The following is a 26,794-nucleotide window of genomic DNA, read 5'->3' on the forward strand; positions in this document are numbered from 1 at the left end:
ACAGGGTATCGATTGTAGTTCTCAGGAGGAGAGACGAATCAGCAGATATGCTGCAAATACCAGCAGCCTCGGGGCCACCCCAGTTCCGGGGCTGGCTCTGGCTCTGAGATAGCCTTCTGTCATCCTGACAGGTGATCTTGGTCAGCTCAGCTAGGTGCTCCCAAACCCAGACAACGCCACTCCAACCCTCCGTTCTGCATCAGGGCAGCGTGGGTTTCCCACACAGGAGGCACAACACATGAGTTGAGGGCCCTCCCCTACTCCAACTCCCGTGTCCTTCAGCACATCCTACAGACCCCCTCCCTTTGCCCTTCTGATTCACAACACCCACCTCCCTGCACCTACCCTATTCGATCTACTGGGAAGCGAATCGCTTCGTGGCCGCCAGCCCGGGAAGGGGCGCCAGCTCGCTGGCACAGGCACGGCTTAAAGGGGCGTCTTGGGCAGAGAGCGGTTTGGGACCTGGGTTTGTGTGCAGTGAGCTTGGGAGAGTGGCTGGTAGCACAAAGAATGTGCACAAGGTTTAAGAGGGGAGGTCCTGGGGCTTTAGTCTCTTCTCCACCCCGCAACTGTGCATTTCTGAGGGGCTCTCACTGCAAACTCGCCAGGCAACCGCACCACCTCTAAGCCTACATTTCCCAGAAGGCTATGCGGAAGGGAGGGTGAGGGGAAGGCAACTAGTGCTGCGCTTGCGCAAGAGTGAGCTGGAAAGGTGGGAGGGAGAGGGAAGGCGTGCCCGCGGCGAGGATGCGGGGAGGGGGCCGCGCGGCGGCGGCGCCGGGGCGGGCGCGCGTCCGCGGCGGTGATGGCGGTGCGTGAACGCGCGGCGGCAGCAATGGCCGCTCTGGAGCGGCGGGTGCCGAGTCTCGATGACTTCGCGGGACAGAGCTGGAGCTCGTGGGTGGAGCGGGCGGAGCTGCCCGCGGCCGACGGTGAGTGAAGCTCCCCTAGACTCCGAGGACCCCATCACTGTCTCCCCTCCCCCTCTCCGGGCCCCCACCAGCGGAGGGGAGCCGCCGACGGGAGCCGCCGTCCGGCTCCCCGGCCCCCCAAACAAAGGACCCGCCGGGTCCTAGTGCCCGCCCGCTCCTCCACCTTCGCGCCTCCGGGTCCTAGCGCCGGCTCACCGCCAGCAGCCCACCCTGCCCACCTCTGCCTCTGCCGTTGCCCAGTACCTGCCCCCACATCTGCTTGCTTTTATGTTTCTCCTTGCCTGCTGCCCTCCAGCTTCCCCCCCTCCTGCACCTGCCTCGGGCTTTCCCCGTCTGCAACAGTCCTCTCCACGTGTTTCCCACGCACCCCACTTGTGTGTCCCCCTCCCAACCTCCCCGCCCCCCCGTTCCTTCGCCTTTTGCCCCACACCTCCTGCTCCTCTTCGGCGTTTGCCTGCCGGCTGCAGTGCCACTGGACCCCCGCCACCTCCGCATTACTCGGTCCATCCATCTATCCATCCTCCCTTCCTCCCTCCTTCCGTCCATCCATCCATGCCTCCAACCCTCCGTCCTTTCCCGGGCCTCTTGCCCTGCCTCCTGGGCTCTCTCCCCTGACCCCCACCTTCTCTAGGCCCCTGAGTGCTTTTGGTGAGCGGGCTGACAGTCTCTTCTCCTGATCTTTGTCTCCTGGGCCCCAGGGGGCATCTGGCCTCGTGGCCTTTGGGGTGACAGCAGGCATCACGCCCCTGAAGAAGTTTGCAAGTGAGAAGAGGTGGAGGAGGAGACCACATGGAGCGGTCTCTGATGACACTTGTTCTCCTCTGAGACGTCCAACTCCCAGCTTAGTTCTGTCCATCACTGCATTTTAACAGACTTAAGAGTGGGAGCTGCGCCTTGTCTCTTGCACACCTAACCCACCACCCCTCATATCTGTAGATTATATAAGACTGTCAGTATTCTTAGCCTTCTAAAAAGGGGCGAGTCTGTTAGTAGGTGTCAGAAGCAGACCTAAGTGGGGGGAGCTCAGGTCACCCCAGTACCCCATGCTGGGTGGGCAAGGATGGGGCCATTGTCAGGGTCTAGGTGCATTGAGAACCGGAAATGGAATCAGACGGGTTTGGTGACTCAGAATTGATTTTTTTTCCAAGGGACAGGGAGGGGGCGTAGAGGAGGGAGGGGTGAGGAGTAAGGTAGGGGGATGGGGAAAGAATTGCTTTGCACAGCTAAGATGTTTTTGTCATCAACCCAGAAACTGAGGTACAAGGGCAGCCCTTGCCCAAACCCCCCCTTAAGAGGAAAAGGGCTTTTGTAACTGACCAGGGGGACTTTGAAGATGCTGAAGGGCCCTAAGACAGCGGTTTCTCTGCTCTATGAGCATCCTGGCAATGCAGGACCTGAGAAGCTGGGAGTAACTTTGACAATGCCATGGCAACCCAGCTGGAACAAAATTGGGGATGGGGACCTGGAAGAGTGTTTGGGATGCCACAGAATAGCAGAAAGGACCCATCTGCAAAATCTCAAGAGACTTGGGGATCTATACTAAAATATGTTAAGGATTGTTTCCCATTTAAATGGAGAAGCAGGCCCAGAAAAGAGATAATTATCCATAGTCACCCAACTATTCATCAGTGGAATCCTGAACTGCACCTTGGAGTGAAGGATCCACAAGAAAGGTGGCTAGATCCCTCCCAGTGGGGCCAGTTCATTCTGGAGGTAGCAGGTGAAGGAAAAGGGGCACTTGAGAATGATCCACTGAAAGGTTCTCTAAGCGATCCTGAGCATGAGGTGCTTGTCAAGGAGTGAGGGCTTCCTACTGCTTGGCTGCAGGCCGTGGTTGGGTTGGAGATGGGGCTTCTGGCCTGGGAGTGGTCCTTCTGAGCTGTGTTTCTCCTCCAGGGGCTGAGTTGGAGGAGAGTAACAAAAACATGAAGAAGTTGGATGCTATGACCCTCATTAAAGAAGGTGGGAGTCAACACATTCAGGCGGGGGCCCAGGGCAGACAGGACCACCTTCCTCTCTTCTGCCGCATCCCAGGAGGTGGCTGCTTGAAGCCGCAGGTCTGGGGATTCTCGCTTTGATAGGTCTGGGTCAGCCCATTCCCTGGGCTCCTGTGACCTGTTGTGGGAGATCCTAATCATAGGTGTTTGGTGCCCATTCACCTGAAAGCTCACATTCTTAGGGACTGGTTAGATTGAACTCTGGAAGCTGGGAGTGTCCAGGATAAAGCCTGTCATATCACCTGGGAGGGGAAGTGTCATTTGAGTGGCGGATGGGACTATTCTCTGCTCTTACAGGGGAACCCTGGGGTTCCTAGCCCCAGTGATAATGGCTTCTGTCATTGCAGACATGTCCATCTTTGGGCACTGCCCTGCCCATGACGACTTCTATTTGGTTGTGTGTAACCATTGCAGCCAAGTGGTGAAGCCTCAAGCTTTCCAGAAGCACTGCGGTGAGGGGAGCCCTAGGGAGAAGATATTGGGGAGCCCTAGGGAGGAGATAGAGGGGACAGAGGAAGGTGGAACATGGAACTCTGAGGATGGGGTCAGTTGGGAGGTCATGTGGGTAACTGAGGGAGGCTTAGGGAATATGGAAGATCCGGGGTGGGAGGGGCTTCAGAGATGGTAGTGAGTTGGGGTTATTGTTTAAGCAAACATCTAACATCTGGGAGGGGGGTAAGTTCTAGCATTTGAGAAGAGCTAAGAGGTTCAAGAAGCTGGATTCTAGAATTTTGAGTCTTGGAGGCTCAAATTCAAATGGGAAGGAGATAAAATTTAAAATCTAAGTTTTGAGAACTCCAGATTCTCTATCATGAGTCTGTGAGCAGTGTCAGGAGGTTGGGGAAGGAGGCAGTTGATACCACTCACCTCGATTACTCTCTCCACCTCCTGGTGACAGAAAGAAGACATGGGCCCCTCAGCAAGCTTTACGCCCGGGCCCCACCCCCACCTCCAGCCCCTGCCAGCTCTCAGAAATGCCATGTAGTGAATGGGCAGGGCCCAGCTTGTAGAGCCCCAGGTTCTACCAAAACCTCCTCCAGGGAGAAGGGCCAGGGGTCTCGGAGCCGTGGCCACCAGCCTCCTGAGAAGACCCAGAAGGACAGCCTCTGGTAAGGAAAGGCTGGAGACTCCCTAAGACCAGCCCTGACCCGAGCCCAGGGAGGGGTTGACAGAAATTGAGGCAGCTGTAGGGTGATGGGCACTGCTCACAGCAGGAGGCTGCCAGCTCTCTCTGCAGCTCCCAGACCCTTGCCTCAGGGAATATGGGGTCCCCTTTTCTCATGTTCTGCACCCCTGCAGTAGCCCACCCAAGTCCCAGGGCCAAGAAAGGAGATGGCTCTGGGCTATAGTCCAGGGCCCAGGCCCAGCCTCCCTACCTCCCAGCCTACACCCTCTCTCCACGTATAGCCTTTTCGTGCCTGTGGTGAATCTGGAGAAGATGTCCAGTCTCCCGAAGCCTGATGGACACGGAATCAGGGTGGCCCCGCCCTCTGCTTTCCTCAGCCAGCCTGGCGGCCTCACCAAGGACTCCCCTGGAAAAAACCCCATGGTGTTCCCTTCTAAAGAACTTCATGGCAGAGAGAGCATCGAGATAACCCCCAACGAGGGCCCCAGTCACCGGGCTGAAGGCAGCCCCCCTGAAAAGGAGCCTGGTGGGGCCAGGCTTCCCCCCAAAACCCACCGGAAGATGGCTCGTGAGTAGTCGTGGTCTTGGGGGTCAGGAAGGTAGAGTGGGGATTCTTTGGACTGCTTTGTCCTGGGGCCTGATAGAGAGGGGGTCAAGAAAGAGTGGGTCTGGCCATCACAGGTTGCCAGGGTACAGGAGCCCCTGGTCATCCCTTGACGTGGACACTTGACCTGCTTGCTTTCTTGCAAGATTCTCTTCAGCTCAGATGTCCTGATTAAGGCTAAGGGAGCCTATGTCCAAGGTGAAGGTATTCGTCCTCACCTTGGGCTGTTGACCTTTATCTCTTTCCTCACCTAGATCCAGGGCACCAGACACCTCCCACATCTGGTTTCCCTGGCATCCCAGATGCTTGTGGCTGCTTTTGTTTCTTGATATGTGTTGCTTTGCCTGGGGCTTGGAGCCTCCAAAGGAGTGTCTGGGCTGGGCATGGGGATGGGATGGTTCTTGCGCCCAGCAGAGAGCTGCCGATGCCTGGAGGAGTTTCTCTGGAAGGCTGTGGCCCCAGACTTGGGGGCCTGTGGCTCTCTTGCCTTAGACCCAGCTCTTCCCAAGCCATTTGCTCGAAGAGGCCAGATCCTCCCATGGGCCTTCTGGAAATGGCCTTGGGGCTTATGGCAACCGCTTTCTTCACAGGGAAGGAGTGCGACCTCAACAGGCAGTGTGGGGTAATAAATCCAGAGACCAAAAAGATCTGTACCCGCCTGCTGACCTGCAAGGTAACCCCCACTCCCACTGCATAGTGAGGGAGAACAGCACAGACACGGGCCTGGGGCGAGGAAAGGAAGTGAGATCAAGCCATGGGGGTTAAGCCCAGACCAGGCAAGGGGAGAGAAGTCTGCCCCAGTGGGCTCAGGGTGGGGACAGCAGGGAGGGGGTGGCTTCCAAAGAGGGGTTCTGGCACTGTTGAGGAGTGAAACAAAGACAAACACATCCACAGACACACTCACACACTCTCTCTCTCCACTTGCCCAGGCCAGAGCTCACCGTTGTCCCCTCACCCCTGCTCAGCTCACACCCCCTCCCCACCCTCCACCCTGCTGTATTCTAGATCCACTCAGTGCACCAGCGCCGGGAGGTCCAGGGCCGAGCTAAGGACTTTGACGTGCTAGTGGCAGAGCTGAAGGCCAACTCCCGCAAAGGGGAGTCTCCCAAGGAGAAGAGCCCAGGGCGCAAGGAGCCAGCTCTCGAGCGCCCCTCCCAGGAGCCCCCCTCCTCAGTCCAGGTTGTGGCAGCAGCGGCTGCTCCCAGCAGCACCTTCTCTGCTCGTGCCAAGCAGACCTACCCATACTGTGCACTGCCCAGGTACGTCCAAGATCCAGTCCCCACCCCACCTGGGGACACGTGGCCCCAAGCCATCAGGGACCCCTGGAGACAGGCCCAGGGAGTGTCTTGGAAGATGCTGATCACTCTACCCTGAGTGTGGGGGGGAGGGACCCCTGGCAGTGGACGGAGGTGATTCCCTGTTCCTAACTCAGCATACTGCAGCGCCCCAGCCTCTGTAGTGTGCCAGTTCCAACATCCAGGATAAAAACATTTTCCCAGCTGCTTCCAACAGGCCAAAAGTTGTAATTGGGGAGCCAAAAGGGTCAGGGTCCTGGGTGAGGCAGTCCTATTGTGTATTTATTTACTGGCCCCTTCGTGTGCAGAGGCTGCGCTGGACCCCGGGGAGAGCCTGCCTTGCCGAAGGAGACACACACGCATCTCTGCCTGTAACACGAGGGGCAGACACGAAACACAGGCTCAGCTCACAGACAGGCTCACAGGAATATGTGATGCAAGAAGGGGGTTGAGAAAATTGACTGGGCTGACCAGAGCTGGGTGCAGTTAATCTCAGAAGATTTTCTGGAGGAGGCGAATCTGGAGCAGATTTCCCCCTGAGGAGGCAGGGCCTGGGAAGTGAAGGGGCTGGGGAGAGACTCCCTCGGGAGCTGTGGCCCCTGATCTTTCTGGCTCTTACTCTGTGAGCTCTGTTGTTCCCTCCCTTCCTGTCCTCCTTCCTCTTTGTCTGATTGCCCAGCAGGGTGTCTGCCCTGGCTTTTTGAGCTTGGCGGGTTCAGGGACACCCCCCACCCTGACCCACTCGCATCACATCGCCCTCACATCCCCTTTGGCCCTTCCAGGTCCCGGGCCTCCTCTGAGAGTGAGTTGGATGATGAAGGCCCTTGTGGTGGTGATGGGGACCCAGGCCTGTTCCCCTTCCCCCTGCCCCGGGGTGGGGCCCAGGCCTCCAGCGAGGAGAGTGAGGAGGAGGGGACATCTGATGACCTCCACCTCCCCACTGACTGCCATTATGCAACCCGGCCCCCTCGGCCACAGGCGGTAAGGACCTGGAGCCGGGACCTGGGGTGGGAGGTGGCCCAGCCCTCCTAGCCCCCAGCGTGGGGAGGAGGTCAGATCCTGTGTGCAGGTGCCCTCCCTGCATTTCAGGCCCCGCCAACCATGTACCTTCCTTTTACCTCCAGTTCTGCACCTTTGGGAGCCGACTGGTGAGTCCAGGATGCTACGTGTTTAGCCGCCGGCTGGACCGGTTCTGCTCGGCACTGAGCTCCATGCTGGAACGGCACCTCAGTTCACACATGTGGAAGTGAGTCTCTTAGCCCCAGAACTTCCCTCCCCAAGCCCCAGGCATACATGGGCTTCAGAAGTCCTAATTCTTTATGCATACCTATAGTTGGGGCTTGGCTGTTTGCTAGGAAGACCCAGGTAGCATGAAGAGGTAGTTGGGAGACTTGGCAGCCTGGAGCTGGGCTAATGCAGGGCATGAATAGGTCTAGGAGTGAATCTTGACTCCAACCCATCACTTCCAGTACCTTTTGGGTTACTAGGGTTAGGGGATGTCCAACCTGAGATTTAAAATGGGTCTGTATGCTGGTTCATTCCGGCCTGTCCCTGTGCCTTCTTCCTAACTCTCAGTTCCAGCAGCTCCCAGCAGATGGCAGCACTACCAGGGCTCTTTTGGGTCAATTCTAGGTGGGGCAGAGAGACTGGTGTATGTTGGTAGGGAGGCCCTCTTGTTTGCTTGGCATCACAGTGGGGCTTTCTTCTTGCTGCAGGAAGATCCCACCGGCAGCTGAGCCTCCATCCCACATTGTCAGTGCCCCCCCATCTGCTCCCCTGAGCCCGTCCTCTACAGGCAGCTGCCCCCGCCTTCCAGGCCCACCTCTCAGACCTGCCTGCCCAGCCTCTACGCCCCCCACCAAGGACAGCCTTGTCCCCAGCTACCCTACAGGCTCCCCCAGTGTGGCAGCCGCCTGCAGCCAGGCGGAGTGCATGGGCGGGAGCCAGGCTATCACCTCACCACTGCCTGCCAACACGCCGTCCCCGTCCTTCAGCAAGCTCCCGCCTTCGAAGGCCAGCAAGTCATCCAAAGGCAAGGACGGGCCCGAGGTGGAGGCTCCTTCTCGAAAGCGAAAGTTATCCCCTGGCCCCACCACTTTCAAGCGGACTTGCATCTTGGAGCCCACTGGAAAAGGCAAACCCTCTGGCTGCCGGGGCCTCTCGGCCAAGACTAAAGCAGCTCTGGGCATGGGGCTTAATGGGACGGTGGGGCCAAGAGTGAAGCGGGCAGGGCCCCTGGACTGTCGGGGTTCCCCTCATCAGCCCCCCACACCAGTCAAGGCTTCTCAGCTGGACAGCCGGGGAGCAGCTGGACATCCGGCCAAGGCCCTGCCAACCAACTGCCTCTCTGAGGAGGAGGTAGCCAAGAAGCGGAAAAACCTGGCCACTTACTGCCGGCCAGTGAAGGCCAAGCACTGCCAGGCTGGTGCCCCTGCCGATGCGGCCTGCTCTGTGCGCCGCAAGAAGCCGGGTCCAGCCCTGGCCTTTGAGGAGAAGTGTTCTACACTGAAGGTACCAGCCCAGCTCCCTGAAGAGCAGGGAAAGGGAAGGGTCAGGATGGATGTGGGTAGAGTGCACAGTGGGAACCTGACAAAAAGGGTGCTGAGTAAATGTTTGTGCCCGGAAGGGCAGATAGGGGAAGTTGAGAGAGAGTTGCTGGGCCATCTTCTTTCGGGAGGGGTGATCCGAGCTTTTGCTTAATGTGCTTTCCCCTGTCCCCAGTCCTCTCCCTTGGGCTAAAGAGATGCTGCCTCTGCCTCTTCCCCTTCCCCCGCTTTTGCTTTAATCAAAGGGCCACTTTCTGAAATGGCTGTGGCCCTCACTCCAGGAACTGGAGCTACCTCTGTTCCCTGAAGGAAAGGAAGTTGGACTCCATGAGCTCTGATAAGAAAGGTTTGGGCAGTGGGGTTGGGCTTGGGTCCCTGAGCTGTGGCCTAACACCTAACATGCTGGGCATGGTCGGGGGGGTGGGTCTTGTTCATTGGTTTTGCCTCTGGGCATCAGGGCAGGAAGGGGCAGGGACACAACCCAAGGTCTACATATGCATGTATGCCCACCTTGCACATTACCCACTGCCAGGTTTTCAGGTGCCGGGCAAGTTCTCCGGAGTTTCTAATAAAGCCAGCAGCCCGGCTTATTTGCCTCTTGGGAGGCCTGGAGCTATGAGCTAACCATATGATCTTAGCCAGGAGGGACATATTGGAAATGGGAAGAGGGGATGCCCTCCTAGTTTAGGCACTGGCCAGGTGCATACCAACACCTTTGGCACCCATATGAGAGTAGTGAGTTTGACAGTTGCTCAGGGCCTGAGTGTGTGTGTATCACACGTGTGCATAGGTGTTCTCCAGCTGCCTCTGCTGGGCTGGCATTCATCTTCCCTCTTGTCTAGCTCTACTCACCAGACCAGCAGGAAAAAATCAAGCCTTAGCTTTTATGGCCACAATTCACTGGATAGGAGGACGAGTAGTTCCCCCAGCCTGACTCTGTCTCTTGCCTCTTGTCTTCCTGCAGTCAAAAGCCCATTAACGAGAAAGTGCCTGCCCACTGCGATGGAGCCGCCAGCACCTCCTCCCCTCCAGATCCGGGCCCCAGGCTGCTGCCGCTTTTTATAACTTTATATTATTTTTTTTAAGAAAAAAAAACTCTTTAAAATACCTCAAGACTGTCTCCCTGTTCTGTTGCTGCTAAGAAAATATAAAAACAGAAACACAGAAAAAGAAGGAAAGAAATGTAGCAAAATGAGTATCCTTACTGTCCCCAGCCGCACCCCAGGAGGCTGAGATGATGGGCAGACTACAGCTCCCATCCCTTGCCTGCGAAAAACTCCCTTATGCGTGTATATTTTTTGTCCTTTTAAACTGTGGGAATGTCTGGGGGGTTGTATCATTGGGGGAGTCTTAAGATGAGGAGGCATGTGGCTCCAAGTGAGCAAAGGGACAACTGCAGTCCCAGTGGGAAAGGAAACATTGGGGGGGGGCCACCCCTCTGGCTCTACTCTTGGAGCTTTGCCTTGAGGGTCTGTGGGAGTCAGCCTGTGGCCCTTCTCTGGTCTTCCAGCAACCCAAGGCCTCCATCCTATCTCTGAATTACTGCCTCAGTTTCTTCAGCTGTTCCAGCTCTTTCTCTCTCTCTTTTTTTAATCCCTCCCCCATTTCCCCTTTGGTAACCGGAAGTTTGCTTTCTGTGTCTGAGTCTGTTTCTGTTTTGTAGATAAGTTCATTGTGTCATTTTTTTAGATTCCACATATAAGTGATTTCATGTGCTGCCTCTTACTAGTAGCCTTATTTTCTCAACCCCTGAAGCTTGAGTTGGTAACTGCTCTCAGGATGTCCCTGATTTCTTTGGGACAGCCAGTTTTGCTCTCTCCCTGCCCTGTGGGTTTACCCTTAAAGAAGGAGTGCAGCCCCTCCCAGGTAGGCCTCCTTAATCTGAACCACGACTTTTTCTTGGAGGCAGGAAGGGAAAAGGTATGATCGTTTACAGAACTTCCCTTGGTGTGGGAGGCAGCAGGCATGTGGGAGGCCCTGGTCCCTCAGGATCACCTGGATCCCTAGGGCTGAGCAGATGGTGTGGAGGCGGCAAGGGTTGGGAGTGCCCTAGTTTTTCCGTTTGTCTCACTGGGGGAAATGACCACCGTGCAGATAAGGGATACAACTGTTGCCTGTCCTTCCTTTGGTCTTCAAAGGGTACTAGTTTTTGGCATTATCCTTTTCTTTCATTCTCCTTGCTTTTAGGCAAGGAGGAATCTTATTCCCTTAACAAGACAGAAGGGATGGCAGGAGAGAGTGGGCAACCAGGGAAATCCAATATTTCTGGAAAACTGCTCAAAACACTGGTTTTAACACTCTTGGTTCAGTGTACCAGATTTGCGATTTGGGTGAAATCAGTTGCCATAAATGTAATTTCCACAGGCTACTTCAGACATAAGCCCCATAAGCCTGTGTAGACGTAAACACACAAAGGAGGTTGGCTGAAGAAACAAGGGCGGTCCCCCCGGAGCTGTCCAGTCGCCTTCTGCCCTCGGGGCTCTCCAGGGCAGTTGCGCTTTCCCCCCAGCCTCCAGAGGGCGCTGTGGGCGAGTCCGCCGCATTGCCGGCAGCCTCCCAGGGAGGAGCTTCTCCCGCGGCCACGGCCGCCTCCGCGATCGCAAACCCGGAAGACGCGCCCTGGCAGCTGGGAGAGTGCGGCGGACGGGCACTGTCATGGAGACCCTGGAGGTAGGTCTGGTTCCCGCTCCGCCGAGGGAGGCGAGACTGACCCGCTGGCTGCGAAGAGGCAGTGGGATCTTGGCGCACCTGGTCGCTTTGGGCTTCACCATCTTTCTGACTGTGCTGTCCCGGCCAGGAACCAGTGAGTGGGCACGGCGGGGCGGGGCCATGGAAGGGGGCGGAGCCTAGAAGCTGGAGGGGCAGCACTTGGGAGCACTAAGAGGCATGGAGTGGGGACCCTAGCAGTGGAGGGGCGGGCTGTGGAGGGAAGTAAGGGCGTGGTGGAGCGTGGCCCTGGGGCTTCAGGTGCTGGGAGGAGAGGAGACGACTGAAGCCAACTGAACTCTCTAGTTCATCATAAGCAGAGTCCCTCATGGACGATACAAGTAAAGGAAGGGAGGCCGAGGTCTATTCCAGGACTGGGCTGATAGCTGCCAGGTGCTGAATGAGGAACTCAGGCCAAACTGGTATGTTTGCCTTCTTGGTTGCTCACCGTAAGACCCTTTGGCAGCTCCACTTTGCCCCGAGTTCCTGATTACTGATCAGGGTTGGAGACGGTACACTGACCTTTCCCCTTTAGCCAGATTCTTTGGGTTCCAGCCAGCCACGGGGGCAGAAAGAATGGTGCCCAGCCATCAGTCTGTTCTCTTTGATTCTTAGGTCTTTTCTCCTGGCACCCTGTATTCATGGCCTTGGCGGTGAGTTTGGGCTTCTTTCTGCAGGTGATTTGTTTGGATATGCCACTAAGGAAGCATCCAGCCTTCAGAAGGCTTAGCCTTTCTAAGGCTCAGAGAGGTTGGGTGGTGGGGAACAGCCAAGGCCCCATCTTTCCTTGCAACCTATGGATTAGGAAACAGGGCTGGGCTGTAGGTAATCAGGTGGTTGAAGGGGATGAGAGGGCATGGAAGATACCATTTCTTTCTCCACTAGAGCCTAAAAGGAGGAAGTGGAAGGGGTGTAATCCAGTCACTTCCCACCCGCAAAACTCAGGAGGAAGTTTAACATTTGCCATTCCCATTGGTCAAGAAATGAGAGTCTGTCTGTGGAGGAGGTGGAGGGGGGTACATGGCTGTCAGCCTTAATAATGAGACTTCCACTCAAGTGTGAATTCCCAGTTCTGCCCAGAAATGCTGACCTGTGAGGCAAGCAGCCCTGGTGGGAGTTCTTTAGCCCTTTGTCCTCCTTGGTTGGATGTATGAGGGCACCTCCTTTTCCTTAGGACTCCAAGCTGGGCCTGAGGCTCACTGGCCCTCTCCTGTGTTCACAGTTCTGCCTCTGCATGGCTGAGGCCATCCTACTCTTCTCGCCTGAGCACTCCCTGTTCTTCTGCTCCCGAAAGGTCCGGATCCGACTTCATTGGGTGGGGCAGAGCCTAGCCATCCTCTGTGCAGCCCTGGGCCTGGGCTTCATCGTCTCCAGCAGGACCCGCAGTGAGCTGCCCCACCTGGTGTCCTGGCACAGCTTGGTAGGGGCTCTGACATTGCTGGCTACGGGTGGTCAGGCACTGTGTGGGCTCTGCCTCCTCTGTCCCCGGGCAGCCAGGGTCTCAAGGGTGGCTCGCCTCAAGCTCTACCATCTGACGTGTGGACTGGTGGTCTACCTGATGGCTACAGTAACCGTGCTCCTGGGCATGCACTCCGTGTGGTTCCAAGCCCAGATCAAAGGTGCAGCCTGGTACCTGTGCCTGGCGTTGCCCCTCTATCCAGCCCTGGTAATCATGCACCAGATCTCCAGCTCCTACTTGCCAAGGAAGAAAATGGAAATGTGAGTTCCTCCGAACTCTGAATCTAAATGGGACATTTGACTTGGACTTCAGTGGTTCCTTTGGTGACTTTCAAGGATCCACTTCAGAAGTGGTAGGGTTTTTGTACTTCTTAGCTGGGCCAGGGGCTGCAGAAACCCAAACTGCTGTTGTTGACAGATAACTCAGTGGGCCAAAATGGGGAAATGTGCTGGGCGCAAGTGGAAGGCGATGGGGAGCTTGATCCTGAAGCCTCCACTCTTGATGGGTGACAGAAGTGTTGGGGGGGCTGGTGATGGTGTTGGCAGCCACTTCTTGCCTGCATACCTGATGAAAAGTCGAGTTCCTGTAACGTATGAATGGCAGACATGGCTCTTTGGGTCACTTTGAGAAAGTGGTGTAGTGGAGAGAGCCCATAGGTCTTGTTTACGGGGTATGGTCCTTGTAGACTCTACTGTATGACTTTATGCAAGTCACGTGTCTCAGGACCTCAGTTTCCTCATCTGTGTAATGAGTGATTGTTTCTTTACAATCTCTAACATTCGGTGTCTGTCAAGTTGACGTCACAGACTACCCTCCCAGCTCAGGACCACTCAGCAGACTCAGAATGTTAATTCTTACATTCACCATTCCCTTACCCCTCTCGAGGGACAGGTCTGCTCTCGTGGCCTTTCAGGAATCTGTGTTGATTTGGCCCCTGGACCAGGGCACAAGGGGTCAGGTGCAATGGAGACAAGGGGCCCAGGTGAGGGTCTCCAGAACTCCAAGACAGTAAAGGCACTAAAGTCACTTTAAAGATTTTAGAGGAGCAGAAGGGCTTAACTAAGCCTATGGCTCCTGGCTGGGCTTCTTGGCCCAGCTAAGAACTTCCTTCCGCTCACCCCAGGATCTGGGCTTGAAGCTGCAGGACATGGGTGTGCTTCTTCCCCTGACATCCATTTGCAGTGGTAGAGCATCTCATGTTTTGTCCTTCTTAGGGCTTAGGTTCTTGCCTTAGCTTTGTGGAGCTGTTCTGAAGCATTTAGAACAAAATAAGAGCCAAGGATGTGGGGCAGGGCCCTTCTGATCTAGGGAAGACAAAGTCTCCCTGGTTCCCCTTCTTCCTTTGTCAGCTAAGCTTTCCTCAGTTGTTGTCTCTTGCCAGCTTTTTGGCCCAGGAAGGGGCTGAATTTGGTGCCAGGTGGCAAATGAAGACTGGGACCTCTTCCCTGCAAAGACCCCCTCCTTGTTCCAAACTGAAAGTAGGTCCTCAGACTGCTCTCAATGGTCAGGGATGGATGCCAGACTGGATAACTGCTGTCTGGCTCAGTCGGGGAGATGGGACCCCCACAGATCATGGCAAGGACTAAAAATGGTCGAGCCAGGAAAGCTGGTATTGAGGTGGGTAGAAAGAACTCAGTGGGAACTCTGGGAGGCCTAGGGTGTAGGGCCTGGAGCTCTAGGTCCTGGGAGTAGAGGGAGCTGTTCCTAGATGGGAATATATTGGAAAGCCTAGGTCTTTTGAAGATTCGAGACTTCCGCTCAGAAACAAGGAGGTTGGTAGGATTCAACAGTACAGGAATGAAAACTGCAAGGGCAGGTGTCCTCTGAGCAGACCTCACTAGGCTCCTCCTGGGTTAGATGGCATCTCTTAGGAGCTCTCCAGATCCTGAGCATCTAAAGGGGGTCCCTGCTTTGCAGAAGGGGGTTGTTCCTGTCTCTTTCATTGCCCTTTCTCCTCTCCAACTCCCCAGCGTGGTCTGAATTGGGAGAGCTGGTTACTGGGGCTGTGTGGGAAAGATTCTCACCTAGGGTCACTTTGGTCACCTCTTGCGCATCACAGCCAGTGCTGGGAGTCTCACGCTGTCTACAGCAGGGTGAGAGGGCCAGGTGAGGTTCACCAGCTTGCTCTGGGAGCCAAGCAGGCAATGCCATAAAGCCTGAGCCTGCCTGAGGTGTTGCCTCCTCCCAGGTGGTGCGGGGGCTGATGGGCGGGCAGGCAGGCGGGCTGACAGCCGGCAGTTTGCGTGGGCAGTGCCAGCTGATGTCTATTCCCAGCCCTGGGAGGAAGGGGAAGTCATTTATATTCTGCAGGAGGAAGGAGCCCCAGCTGTCACCTCTCTGACCAGTAGGCCTGGGGGGCAGGGGCACAGGGCAGAGAGGAGGGCACAGGTGGCCTCCTTGCGCTTAGCCAACCTGATTGCAGTATAGGGAGGAGGTCACCAGGAGGCGCCCTTCTTCCCAGATGGCCAGACTGTGGGGGGACTCCCCCCCCCTTCCCCTCTTTGCCTTTCTCCTTCCATCACCACCTGCCCTCACATCCTGGGGCAGCAGCTGGACAACCGTTAGTCCTCAGTGCCAGGGCATTCTTCCTCCAGCTGGGACCTAATTGGCTGCCGGCGGCATATGCAGTTTCCTCCCCTCTGCACCCTCCATCTACACCCCCGCCCCACCTCCCTGTGTCTCCCCAACTGGGATATTAGCTGGGCTCCTCAGCAGTGAGGCAGAGGCCCTGGGGGAGAAGCAAATAGCTGCCCTTTTGCCCTTCTCCCCTAGCTAGGGAAAGCTGCTAGTAGTCAGCCTATTTTACCTTTAAAAAAAAAAAAAAAAAAAAAAGCCAGGGTGCTCAAGTTTTTAAAAATTTCGAGTCATTTGCACAAATTTGCATATCAGGCTCACTAAGTCCTGATTCCAAATATGATTACATTCAAACTCAACCTTGAGGACATTAGAAACATAGATGGTTTTGTATCCAAATCCAAATGGTAATGGGATTACCATTCTGGGTTCAGATACCACCCCCAGGCCCGCATGTTTCCCACAGCCACCCCTTCCCGCGGCCCCACCTCCCTGGCCGGGGGTGGTGTTGAATGGCAGGAGCTGTGTCTGGGGAAGTCTTCCAGCCTCACCTTCTTGGCGGCTTCAGCGGCACAGAGGTAGGCTGCTGTTCTCGCCAGCCCGTGACTCCTTTCTCCCCACCCTCTTAGAGGACAGACTACCCCTCCCCACTCCTTGACCCTGGCCTGTCCCTTCTTTCTCATTGTCCCCACCCTTCTACCCCCGTGCATGGCTGCTATGGGTCTTGTTTTTAAAACCTCTCTGTGGGAGATCCAGGCATTCTCCCTGAGCCAGCTGGCTGATATGCCAAGGCCTGTTCAGAGTTAATAATAATCATTAGCTGAATAGTGCTGAGGCCTTTCAGCTCCAGATCTCTAAGCACTTGCAGGCTGAGTCAGCCAGCCCTCACCTTCCCCTTCTTTGGGGGCTGCAGACAGGGGGAGGGGTCAGGAGTTGCACCTCTCAGCCAAGCCTTGAGGCGTCCTTTCTCTGGGAGTGGGCCCTTTTTACCTGACGAAGGTCAAGATGTAGAGCACACAGTGTAAGTTCCATTGACACTGGTAGTGGCCGTGGTGGCTGTTGACCTTGAACTTCTAGTTCTCCTGCCCTTCCTTCTGTTGACCTGTCTTGGCCTCCAGAGGACACCCTTGGTCCTGACTCCCCGCCCTGCCCCCACACTTCTGGTGGCCCTCTGCAGGCTTAGGGAGCAGGGAAACATCTGGTTTAGTGCTCCTGCTGTCCTATGTCTGGTTGTCTGGTTGACATAAAGGGCCTGTGTATCCTGAAGTGGAAAGTGCGTCCTGGGAGCTAGGAAACCTCCAGGCTGGGTTTACTCAGCCCCTAACACTGGCTTGGCTACAGGCAAATCACTGACTGCCTGACCTACCTCATAGGGGTGTTGTGAGCGCTCAATGACAGAATGCATGTTAACAGGCACTGGAAAGTTCAAAGCATTGAACAAATGTAAACAGGTGGTATGATATTCTTGTCCTTATCTCTTTCTCGCTCAGCCTGGCTCTGGGTTTTACACTTCTTTTAGGGAGGCAATAAAAGGTTAATGGATAATGATGCTTACGGAACCCAAGTCTCAGAGAGATTGTGTTGCCAGCCATCATCAGAGAACACAGACACATTCCCTCCTCGACACAAGGTCAGCTCTCCCCCACTCCTGTCAGGAATGCCACTGAGGCTGTGACTCTCATAAGGCTTGCCCCAAGTGCTGTCAGCTGGTATTTTCAAGCCATAGAGCCGACTGCAAAATCTGGGAGTCTGTAATTATCCCCCCAGTCCAGCCTCAAGTTCCTGGAGCTAGTCTTAGCCTAGAGCTCCTGGCTACAGATCTCAGTTCCTCTTACCTAATTCTGCTCTTCTGAGGGAAAAGTGGAGCAGACAAGCCAGGAAGGCAGGAGCAACAGCAATGGACACGATGACCCTGCCACACCGACCCCCCGGTTTCCCCTGTAGCCACAGGCTGCGTCAGGCCCTCACCCAGGCACTGGGTGGAGATGCAGAGTTGTGAGACACGGCCCCTGGCTCGTTCACAGGTTTGTTTCTCCTTCCTTGTTTCAGGCTCTTGGAGTAGGATCACAGACCTTTCCTCCTCAAAGGACTTTACTGGGATTAAAGCACACGCACACGCACACACACATGTGGTGCATGCCATGAAAGCAGTTATGTTTAAATTCAGAGAAGGATATTTCCCATTCTACTGGTCTTGCGAACAGCCAGCAGTCCGCCTGTAGTGGGCATAGAGGCAGGCACCACAGCAGCGCAGAGGCTTCCGTATGTTTTTTAATCTTTTTTTTTTTTTTTGTCCTGGGATCCAGGAATGAAACACTAATCAGGCATTGTGGTCACGGCCTCAGCAACTGTCGACAGCATAGACACAGAGAAGACGTAGCTGAAAGGCAGGATAGTGCCCCAGAGCTGCCCTGGATGGAGGTCTGATGTAGACCGTCTCCAGCACTGGGCTAAGCTTAAAGCAGACACAGATTCCCTCCAGTAAGACGACCTTCTCCCTACCCACCACCCACTCAGAAGGCTTGATTTAGTTACCAATGTGTGAGGAATAAGTCCTAGTTTTTAATCTACCTGCTATCATCAGAATTTCCCTGATGATTTTTTAAACCTCTGTTGAAAGCAGATTAAGTTGCTACTTTAGGCCATTCTCTGCTGCCAGAGGATTCAACTGCCTCACTGAGTATACATGTGGGGACCCCAGCACCCCGCCTCTTTAAAGCAGATTTCCAGTTATCTCATAGTGCTTTCTAAGGGTGCCCAGGACTAGGCTAGGCCTTTCTGCTTAGACCCACACCTAAAGCAAACTATGGCCAAGTGAAGGAGCAGTGGGAGGCGAAGGAAAGCAGCACAAAGTTCTGTCCAGCTACAGCGCTCCCCAAACTGTGTGGATGTTTGTGTGCACACATACACATACGTGCACGCACGCGTACAACCCCCATCCCCAACGCTGGGTTCAGTGACTCTCACTTTATGTATGCCAGTGCTGTAGGGCACCTGGAAGTCCCTTCAGGGCTCCATGTCCTGAAGGCTGGTTCTCTCCCAAGTCCTCTGTGATTCTGGGACTGTAACCAGGCTGATGTCAACTGGAAGGCCTCAGGGCAGGTCTAAGTATCTTTACCACTTGATATTTTCTACACAACAATGTGTAAGCCTGATGAAGGGGCTTAACGTGGCAGCTGCTTTAGCTTTCCTCTCTCAAGTCCTGGGAGAGGAAGTATCCAGCACAGGCTCACTGTAGCCAGACCAGAAGAGCCAACCATACTACTATACGGGCCTGAGCCTTTTCTGCAGTGTAGGCGGGGGAAATGAAGCTTCACCAGTGGTTTCCTGGGAGACAAGATTAGGGGTACCAGAGCTTCAACTGCAGAAAAGGAAAGTTGAGAGATCAGGTGGAAGAGAGACAGGGCTGGCCAATCCATTTAATTCTTCTGTTCTAAGAGGTAACTTGTCATATTAACTTCCTCCCTTCTCCCACAGTGCCACCTAAGAGGAGCTAGGGGAAGAGCTGCAAGGTAAGACAGACAAAATTGCACATCTTGGCCAGAATCTAGGGAACTTCTTGTAGTGGGAGGCAGAAAGGGAGGGTTGAAGAGATGCAGCCATGGATTCCTTGGAATGATGGAGAAAGGAGTATCAAAACTCTTCAGGCTCAGGGAAGGCTTGGCACAAATCAACACAGAGGGGCAAACTCTCAGTAGTCTTCCCCAGACCTGTTCTCTCTACCAGCTCATCCTCTTGGCTAAATTTAGCCACAGCAAAATCTGCTTTGAAAAGATTAAAAAATGCTACATAAATGTCAATTCTGAGGGCACTCTAGCATCAACATCTGTCATTTCATTGACTGCCAAGGTTGATTTGTCTGATGTGGCTGGCTGGCCCTCACCACTTTGGTTGTCCCTCACGAAAAGAAAAAGACAACTTTCCAGACAGAGGAGAGCTGCCCTTTGGTCAAGATTTTATCAATAAAAGAAATTAGGTAATTATTCAAATTCTGATCCTTTTAATTTCTTTTTTTCCTTAGACTACTTCCTCTCCCCTTTTGGAATCCACCATGACAATTCCTTTCCCATAGTACCAAGAGAGTAGCGAAAGCAATTACACGTTCAGAGTTTAGAAGAATCCAGTCCAATTTCTGGTAGGCTATCTCTGTGCCAAGAAAGTGGGGACTGCATTTCTCTGTTCTATGCAATGCCTAGGACACATTACACTGTCAGTGAATATTAATCTGTCCATTACATTAATATACTTTAAGCCAAACTAAAATGGTTGCCATTCACAACAGGAACATATACTAGTAATAAACAAAATCCTGTGAAAGTGAGCTGCTCTCCATCATTTCCTTTTAACCCAGTCCAAGCATTTTTCCATAGTCCAGTTAGTAGGCTCGATCCAGACTTTTAAGAGAACTCTGCAGGGAGGCAACCCTCCTCCCCAGGGATCCAGAAAGCCTTCATTATCTATAGGCTCTAGCCCCAAGTCATGGAATTTCTACTCTCTCCTGCTAAAGCATCAGTGACATTTCTTTTGAGAATATCTATCAGGTTGGCAAACTATGGTCTGCTGGCCAAAACCAGCCCACTGCCTGGGTTTGCGTGGTCCTGAGCTAATAAGAGTTTCTGCATTTTTAAACGGTTGAAAAAACTCAAAATACACGTTACAATTATATGAAAATCACATTTCAATGTCCATAAATAAAGTTTTATCAAACAGAGCCACAGTCATTCATTTGTGTACCGTCTGTGGCTGCCTTCCTGCCACAACGGAGCAGCTGAGCAGTTGTAACAGAGACCATAAGGGCTGCAAAGCCCAACATGTTTCCTGTCTGGCTCTTCACCGAAAAAGTTGGCTGACCCCTGCTCCATCTTAATGCCTAGATGTGGATTCTACCTGTGCCCTTGGAACAGCATTTAAATATTCTTTCCCTAGATAGGCCACACCTTTCTGAGGTACAGTGAACCCCACCCACAGGCTGAAAAGATGAATAAACCAGTCACAGACTATGCCAGAACAGAGACTCAAGCCAGGTTTAATGATCATTGTCTAGTTTTCAGAGCCCACTGGCTCCAAGGATTGCCAGCCTGGGAGTACACAAGGAGGAGGACTAGGGTCCTGGACAGTGGGGAGGCCTGCTTGCTTCGCCAGCAGGGCTACAAGGAAGTACGGAGGTAAGAACACACAGAAAACTGGAATCAGTTGGCTTTTCTCTTCCCAGCTGGGGTATACCCTCGCCTGGCTCCTTCCTAAGAGCTCATAAACACAGGCAAAGAAAAAAGATCACAAATAACCACACAGACAGATTGTAGAGCCCTGTCATACTCTGTCTCCAGGGACACCTGCTTCCCGGGAGACTTATCTGGTTCATGGGGGTGGGGGTGATCTCTCAACCTTTTCTTATAACCAGACCTGGCAGTTTCCTACACAGGGTTCTAGTGAGCTTATATATGCTGAGTGCCCAGTCCAAGTAAGAAGCTACCTTTGGATTCTATCAGCTAAAACCACCAGAAGAGGCTAAGCAGTTCAATCTCTTGGTGGGGCAGCCAGGCACATTACCAGTCTTAAACTGGTAGATACTGGCCAACCTAGTGGATTCAGTAGGGAGATTCAGAGCCTCGGGGCCTTTTATTATACCCTAAACTGGGTAGGACTTGTGAAGAAAATGGCCCTCCTAGACCTCAGGAACTCGGCTAGAATGCTCCAAAAGACCTACTTCATTTGACATTCACTTTAAAGATTTTCAGGGCCCTAGATGGTGCCTAGAGGGGAAGATACAGCATGGAGGTGAGATTTTCCCTGGTTCCCTGATAAATCTGAGGAGGAAGTCCTGGCTCCTACAGCTTCAGTATCAGAATCTTCAGAAGTCTCTGGAATATAACCAGACAACTTTTCCCTCCTGCCCCTGTCTTACCAGGGCAGTTAACATACGAGGAGCAGCTTACAGCTGCTGGGTCCCCTGCCAGTTTTCTTCTGGGTCCATCACTGACTGAGTTCTACATTTATTTCTCATATATATCATCTTTAATCCAAGGAAGGTTTCTGAGGAGCCGGAAGAAGCAGTTAGCTCCTCACCAACACTCCTCCCAAGGTCTTCAACCTGTGGTTCTCCAAACTCCAGCCTTTGCGGAGAAGTTATTCAGTGACATGGAGATGTGGGGGAAGCTTCAGGCAGTTCAGAAATTAAAAGTAATAAGAGTTTGTATGTGTGGAGCCTGGCATGGTCACTGTCTCTCCTAGAGGGCAAGAAAATTATGTGCATGAAGTTGTGCACACAGGTGGAAACCATTCCGGAAGTGGACATTAGTGGGGACTGAAGAATCACTGTCCTGATGGAAATCAAGGTGCTAGTGTGCATGCACACCTATAAGCATGCATCCCTATGAGCATGCAAGTACTTGAGGGAAATGCTGCACCTCTCTCGACAAAACTACGTTACTAATAAAAGGATGGACAGCAGTCTTGACATCCCAGGAACAGACAACGGGAAGATGTTGCATTCCAGTCTCCTCCCTGAATCTTAATAGGCAGCAGGAGTTAGGCCCTCCTAGCAAGAAGCCCTCATCTGCAGGTAAATGACATTTCTTGGAACCTAAAGAGCAGATCAGAAAACTAGAAGATCTGCAGAACTTTCAATGGACAGGGAGCTTGGTGGGAGAGAGGGTAGAGACTGAAAAAGACCAAATTCAGAGAACATTTTTACCTTTCCCCTGCTCGTCCCCTTCCCAAAGCTCAGAGCAAACTAGGGCCTGCAGTAGGGTCAAAGGGAGCAGTCATCTCTACATCCAAAGTACTCTGCAACCTTGGATGGAATGGAATGTTGGGTCTCTTCTTAAGTTCCTCTGGCCTGACCACCACAACAGCACAGACCTCTCGCTGAGAGAGATGGGGGTGGTAGAACTTAAGGAAAGTTTAGTGCCACTGACTGTCTCTGTTACAAAACTGTCTGGAACCCTGTGGAGAGGGCAGAACTCTAAGCCCACTCTCCAAACTGCCATTCTTCTGAGGCAGACACCACCCAATCCCAACTCCTCGGATGAAGAAACCCCATGCTTTGGGTTTGCAGCAGGGGTGAGATCGCTAAGAGAGAAGCAAGGTGGCTTTGTCAACATAGAGGAGATACCCAGTCCCCTCCATCCCCAAGCCCAGTCTAACCCAGCTGGGGCCAGACTTTCCAGGACTCCATCCCTTATAGAGCAGCATATTAGGGAAAACTCAGAATCCCATCTAAGCTTGATCAGGAGACTGAATGAAGGGACAGCATACACAGAAAATCAGGTAGGTCCAGCTGGATGCTACAAAATAGAGGCTGATCTACCCTCCTCCCCCTAGTGCAAAGTGGCCCCCATCCCACGTTGGTGGCACGCATCCATAGACGCTCTGCTTTCAGCACCGCCCACCCTGGTCCGACACACAGGTGCTAGGAATCAAATGCGAACCCAGGGTTTCACCAACCAGGGAATTGATTCCTCCACCAGGCAATCTGGAGTTTATCCCTCATCTACCAGTTTTGTGCTGGCATCTGATATGCTGTGACATGGACCCTTTGGTTCATGCTGTATCCCTCTGAACCACTGGTCTCAGGACAAGACACAGATACCACATGTCACATCACTGCCATATCTGACAGGCAACAGGCCAGGCTCCTGCAAAGATCCATCCACCCAGGGCTCATCAGGAAACAGGAGGGCATTAGTGAGAAGTCTCACAACAGCTTTGGGGAGTGTTATTGATTGAGGTCTCAGCCTTCTCCTGAATCATTTTTCCAAAGGTTTCCAATTTCCCCAGCTGTGAAGTGTGACTTCCTGGCTAAAGAGGATAATACAGCTTTTCCTCAACGTGGCTCCATTGGAAGCTCCCCCAGCACACACAACATCACAGGTGTGGGTGGGCAGAGACAGAAAAAAATGATTTTTTTTCCTAAATGATTTTCTCTTAAGGAGCTAGAGATGACCTCAAAAAAGCTTAGGGAATCTGCTCTTCCCCCTACTCCTTCCTTACTGCCACCAACTCAGACACACTCCTCTTCCTCCACCACATTGAGAACTGTCAAGGCTCTGGGTAGGGGCGTAGCATTTGCCTGAGGATTAATATATCCATATTTGAAAATCGTGGCAGCCACACCCCGTTTCGGGTCTTGCCTGTTGTACCCTTGACCAATTCCCTTGAGGTCGGGGGGAACACACTCCCTTGGGCAGCCAGCCCTCTCTTCCATCCCCTCATATCCTTCAGGGGTGCATTACCTCTCCTGGGGCAGAATCTCCCCACCAACCCATCCTGCTCACACCACAATGGGTGTATCAGAGAAGACCGAGCTGACCGATTCTGGATCCGACATCCTCCGCTGACCCTTGCCTGTCGCCTCAGGCACTGGCAGGGTGTTGCCAGGTTTGAGCTTGCCATTTTGACCCTGCCCGGGTCCAGCAGGTTCCAGGAAGGCCACCCGCCGGTCAAAACCATCATCCTTGTCCCCACCAGCCATAGGATCGTGGTTGGGTGTGGTACTGAGCATGGAAGAACTGAGGCTGTCTCCTTGATGGCTGGAAGGCTTCTCGACACCCCGGCACCAGCAGCGGCAAGGGGTGAGGTACAGGTAGATGAGAACCAGGACCACACTGAGAATACAGCCCACAAGGGTGGTATAGGCTGTGTTGAGGGTGTCGTGGTGTCCGTGCAAGGTGAAATTGTACACTTTCAACTCCACAGACAGTGTCTCGTTGAAAGACTCCCCCATGGCGTAGCAGGTATACACGCCCCCATCCTCAACCTGCACCTTCTGGAAATGAAGACTGCCATCCTTGGACACTGTCACTGTGCTGTTGGCCACCTCATCTAGCACCCGTTTATTATTTGGCGTCACCCACACCTTGGTCATCCCCTGCTGCTTGGTGTCACACTTGATGGTCAAGGTTTCTCCCAGGTGAGCCTCCCAGGCACGCTCCTTGTACTCGCTGCAATTGAGGAAACTCAGATTGAAGACATTGTGCAGCTTCTTAGAGCTCATGCAATACAGGTCCTCCTGAAAGTCCATCACGGAGCTCAGCTGCCGGTACTGCCAGTGGGAAAAGAGCTGGTAGAGCTCACAGTCGCAGTGCAGGGGGTTGTTGTGTAGGTACAGCCCGTTCTTGATCCAGGCGGGCAGCTTCTGCAGGTCGGGCAGTGGTAAGTTCTTTAGCTTGTTGGAGGAGAGATCCAGTAGCGTCAGTTTGGGTAGCTTGGCTCCTTCCTTGACCAGTTCCAGAGGGAAGCGGGAGATCTGGTTCTGGCTCAAGTAGAGTTTCTGCAGCTGGGCCATGTCGTCGAAGGCGCAGCGGTCCACTGCCATGATGTGGTTATTGTAGAGCAGCAGCACCTCCAGTGCCTGCAGTTCACTGAACAGGAACTCGTCCAGCGTACGCAGCTGGTTGGAGGAGAGGTCCAGGTAGCGCAGGTTGGGTACCGGGGAAAAGGCCTCAGAAGAGATGAAATTCAGGTGGTTGTGGCTCAGCAGCAGGGAGTGCAGGTGGGTCAAGCGCGTGGGGGTCCACTCGGCCCGCAGGCGGCTCAGGTTGTTGTGGCTGAGGTCCAGTAGTGCCGTGTAGCTGGGCAAGGAGTGGGGCACGTTGGGCAGCTGCTGCTTGGAGCAGCTGAGGATGTTGCTGGCGCATAGACAGGCAGCAGGACAGCTAACCACGGGACGGCCAGCTCTGGCCACCTCAAAGAGGAGCAGGAACAAGGACAGCAGCAGGAGCCAGAGGCCTCGCAGGTCACACTGGGGTTGCATAGTGTCACTGGGAGGGCGAGGAAGGCCACAAAGGAGATCTGGGAAGAAGTCACCCGGGCATGTTCTGGTGTAAGGAAGGGTCACATTCACTACAGGCTTAAGAGAGAGGATGGTCACCAGGGCCCCTGGAGGGAAGAAGTGACTCTCCCTCCCTCCCCTCTCCTCCCCCCACCCCACCTACATTGGGCTAGAAGAAGGAAGAGATGCTGGGTAGTTCCCAGACACTGTGCAGGCGATGGGCTCCAAATACTGGGACCGAGGAGGAGGTAGGCACAAGGGCCTCCCGGGCTAGGGTCACAGAAGTGGAGGATGAGGGCATCCCGGGGTGTCAGGGACTGCAGGGGTGCAGAGCCCGGGTCTGGAGGCAGGGTCAGCAGGGCCTTTCGGGAGCAGCTGAAGGAAGGTCAACAGGGCAAAGGCTGGGTAGGGCAAATCCTAATGGGGCTGAAGGTCCCCTGGGCCTTTTGGGGCGGGCTCCCCCTCCGGGATCCCCGGTCACTGCACCTGCTCGCGGAGGATGTGTCTCAGCCCATGGCGGGTCCGGGAGCTCCGTCGCGGCCTCCCCCGGCGGCGCCTCACCGACCGGCCTGCGGCGGCGCCCGCCTTACGCAGGGGCCCGCGCCCGGCAACATCTCCTCTCCGGGACTTGCCGGGCTCCGCTCCGCTCCCCGCGCGCAGCCGCCTCGACCGCTGAGCCGTCGGAGCCCCCCCACCACGGCCGCCGTCTCCAGGTCCGCGGGGCCGGCGTGCAGCGGTGAGGAGAGCGGAAGGCGCCGCGATCCCAGCGCGGAGAGCGGCGTGGGGGCAGCGAGCACCGCGCGCGCGCCCGCCGCCGCCGGAGCCTCGGGGCGCGTGCGCGCGGCGGGGGCGGGGCGCACGTGCGTGTGTTTGTGTTGGAGCCGGAGGAGCGGCCGCGCGCCGGTTATTCTCTCTCGGAACAGTCGGGACCTGGTGAAGAAAACTGGCAGGAGGGGGACTTTGGCCCCACCTTCTTCCATCTCCTTCACCCGCCACCCTTCTACCTACCAAATCCGCTCTCAGGAAAAGTAGGTCTAACTGAAGTGAATTCGCTGCTACTGACTCCGGGCCAAGACGCGTCACGTGTCTTCTAATTTTACAAGTTAGAGAAATCTGGCTCAGCTCCCGCCTGTCAATGTTGGCGGGAAATTCATTAGTCACGTTCTGAGGTTCCCCCTCCCCTCTTTCTAGGACTGTGACGCCCCAAAATTTGGGGGAAAGATTTGGAGAAATGCCTTTTTTTTCAGTCTTGATGCTACTATTCCACGACCCTTGGGATACCACGGAAAGCTGGTTGGGCAGTAGTAGGGGTAAGGGGGAGATTTTTGATGCGTGCCCCGGCGCCGGGATCCCACTTCCCCAGACACCCTGTGAAGCAATCTCTCTCTCTCTCCCTCTCCCTTTCCTTCACGCACACGCACACACACACAATCCAGGGACAAGTTTCCATTCCTGGAAACTCCAAAATCCTTCCCAGCCTGGGGGAAATCATTTGTCTATTAGGCCTGGCTACTTGCCCTCTTCTAAACCAGTATCAGCTCTTTCCCCTTCCCTCATGGAGCATTTGGAGCATAGTTTCTCCATCCTCAAAATGAAGGGAGTGGGGGATTGTCTTCTTTAGGGTGGTTCCTGAAACACTGTTAACCAGTGTGTGTTTTGGTTGGTTGCGCATGGGGAGAAGGGGACCTAAAAAGAGCCTAGACCTTATATTTCAAGACTTTAACTGTTCTTGGGATGGCGGACTGTGAGGGAGAAATTAGCTTTTTATTCTTTCTAATCTCTT

The 26,794-nt window shown here is 54.3% G+C and overlaps 3 protein-coding genes across 10 annotated transcripts; 2 read left to right on the forward strand and 1 right to left on the reverse strand.

The window, feature by feature from the left end:
• The first annotated feature begins 702 nt into the window (after positions 1-702).
• Positions 703-9,613, forward strand: ATXN7L2 (ataxin 7 like 2). Of its 2 annotated transcripts, XM_074370104.1 has the most exons (12): positions 703-932; positions 2,829-2,894; positions 3,277-3,381; positions 3,828-4,038; positions 4,337-4,623; positions 5,250-5,332; positions 5,665-5,918; positions 6,737-6,935; positions 7,079-7,200; positions 7,670-8,465; positions 8,782-8,846; positions 9,465-9,613. In XM_074370104.1, exons 1-11 carry the CDS (start codon positions 806-808, stop codon positions 8,836-8,838), a joined length of 2,307 nt encoding a protein of 768 aa, XP_074226205.1. In that variant the 5' UTR covers positions 703-805; the 3' UTR covers positions 8,839-8,846; positions 9,465-9,613. The 2 variants fall into 2 exon arrangements, with proteins under 2 accessions (XP_074226205.1, XP_074226207.1); XM_074370106.1 differs by lacking the exon at positions 8,782-8,846 and having other exon boundaries at positions 704-932.
• Positions 9,614-9,731: 118 nt separating this feature from the next.
• On the forward strand, positions 9,732-19,228 carry CYB561D1 (cytochrome b561 family member D1). 6 transcript variants are annotated; one of them, XM_045511632.2, is made up of 3 exons: positions 9,732-11,303; positions 11,822-11,859; positions 12,381-19,228. In XM_045511632.2, exons 1-3 carry the CDS (start codon positions 11,156-11,158, stop codon positions 12,927-12,929), a joined length of 735 nt encoding a protein of 244 aa, XP_045367588.1. In that variant the 5' UTR covers positions 9,732-11,155; the 3' UTR covers positions 12,930-19,228. The 6 variants fall into 6 exon arrangements, with proteins under 6 accessions (XP_045367588.1, XP_010946552.1, XP_045367590.1 ...); XM_010948250.3 differs by having other exon boundaries at positions 12,429-19,228; XM_045511634.2 differs by having other exon boundaries at positions 9,732-11,170.
• Positions 19,229-20,244: 1,016 nt separating this feature from the next.
• Positions 20,245-25,952, reverse strand: AMIGO1 (adhesion molecule with Ig like domain 1). 2 transcript variants are annotated; one of them, XM_074370107.1, is made up of 2 exons: positions 25,498-25,952; positions 20,245-25,031 (listed from the first exon to the last, which is right to left on the reverse strand). In XM_074370107.1, the coding sequence occupies exon 2, from the start codon at positions 24,991-24,993 to the stop codon at positions 23,512-23,514; it is 1,482 nt and encodes a 493-aa protein (XP_074226208.1). In that variant the 5' UTR covers positions 24,994-25,031; positions 25,498-25,952; the 3' UTR covers positions 20,245-23,511. The 2 variants fall into 2 exon arrangements, with proteins under 2 accessions (XP_074226208.1, XP_010946555.1); XM_010948253.3 differs by having other exon boundaries at positions 20,245-25,057; positions 25,498-25,863.
• Positions 25,953-26,794: the final 842 nt, after the last annotated feature.

This window comes from Camelus bactrianus, chromosome 9 (assembly GCF_048773025.1).
Source record: "Camelus bactrianus isolate YW-2024 breed Bactrian camel chromosome 9, ASM4877302v1, whole genome shotgun sequence".
Taxonomy (NCBI): Eukaryota; Metazoa; Chordata; class Mammalia; order Artiodactyla; family Camelidae; genus Camelus; species Camelus bactrianus.

Excerpts from the sequence above, each read along its gene's own strand:
- ATXN7L2 (XM_074370104.1), top strand. The coding sequence starts at position 806 with ATGGCGGTGCGTGAACGCGCGGCGGCAGCAATGGCCGCTCTGGAGCGG. Across the intron at positions 933-2,828 it reads GGAGCTGCCCGCGGCCGACG|GGGCTGAGTTGGAGGAGAGT; the intron begins GTGAGTGAAGCT and ends TTTCTCCTCCAG. Across the intron at positions 6,936-7,078 it reads GGCCCCCTCGGCCACAGGCG|TTCTGCACCTTTGGGAGCCG; the intron begins GTAAGGACCTGG and ends TTTTACCTCCAG.
- CYB561D1 (XM_045511632.2), top strand. The coding sequence starts at position 11,156 with ATGGAGACCCTGGAGGTAGGTCTGGTTCCCGCTCCGCCGAGGGAGGCG. Across the intron at positions 11,304-11,821 it reads GCTGTCCCGGCCAGGAACCA|GTCTTTTCTCCTGGCACCCT; the intron begins GTGAGTGGGCAC and ends TTTGATTCTTAG. Across the intron at positions 11,860-12,380 it reads CTGTATTCATGGCCTTGGCG|GACTCCAAGCTGGGCCTGAG; the intron begins GTGAGTTTGGGC and ends CCTTTTCCTTAG.
- AMIGO1 (XM_074370107.1), bottom strand. The coding sequence starts at position 24,993 with ATGCAACCCCAGTGTGACCTGCGAGGCCTCTGGCTCCTGCTGCTGTCC.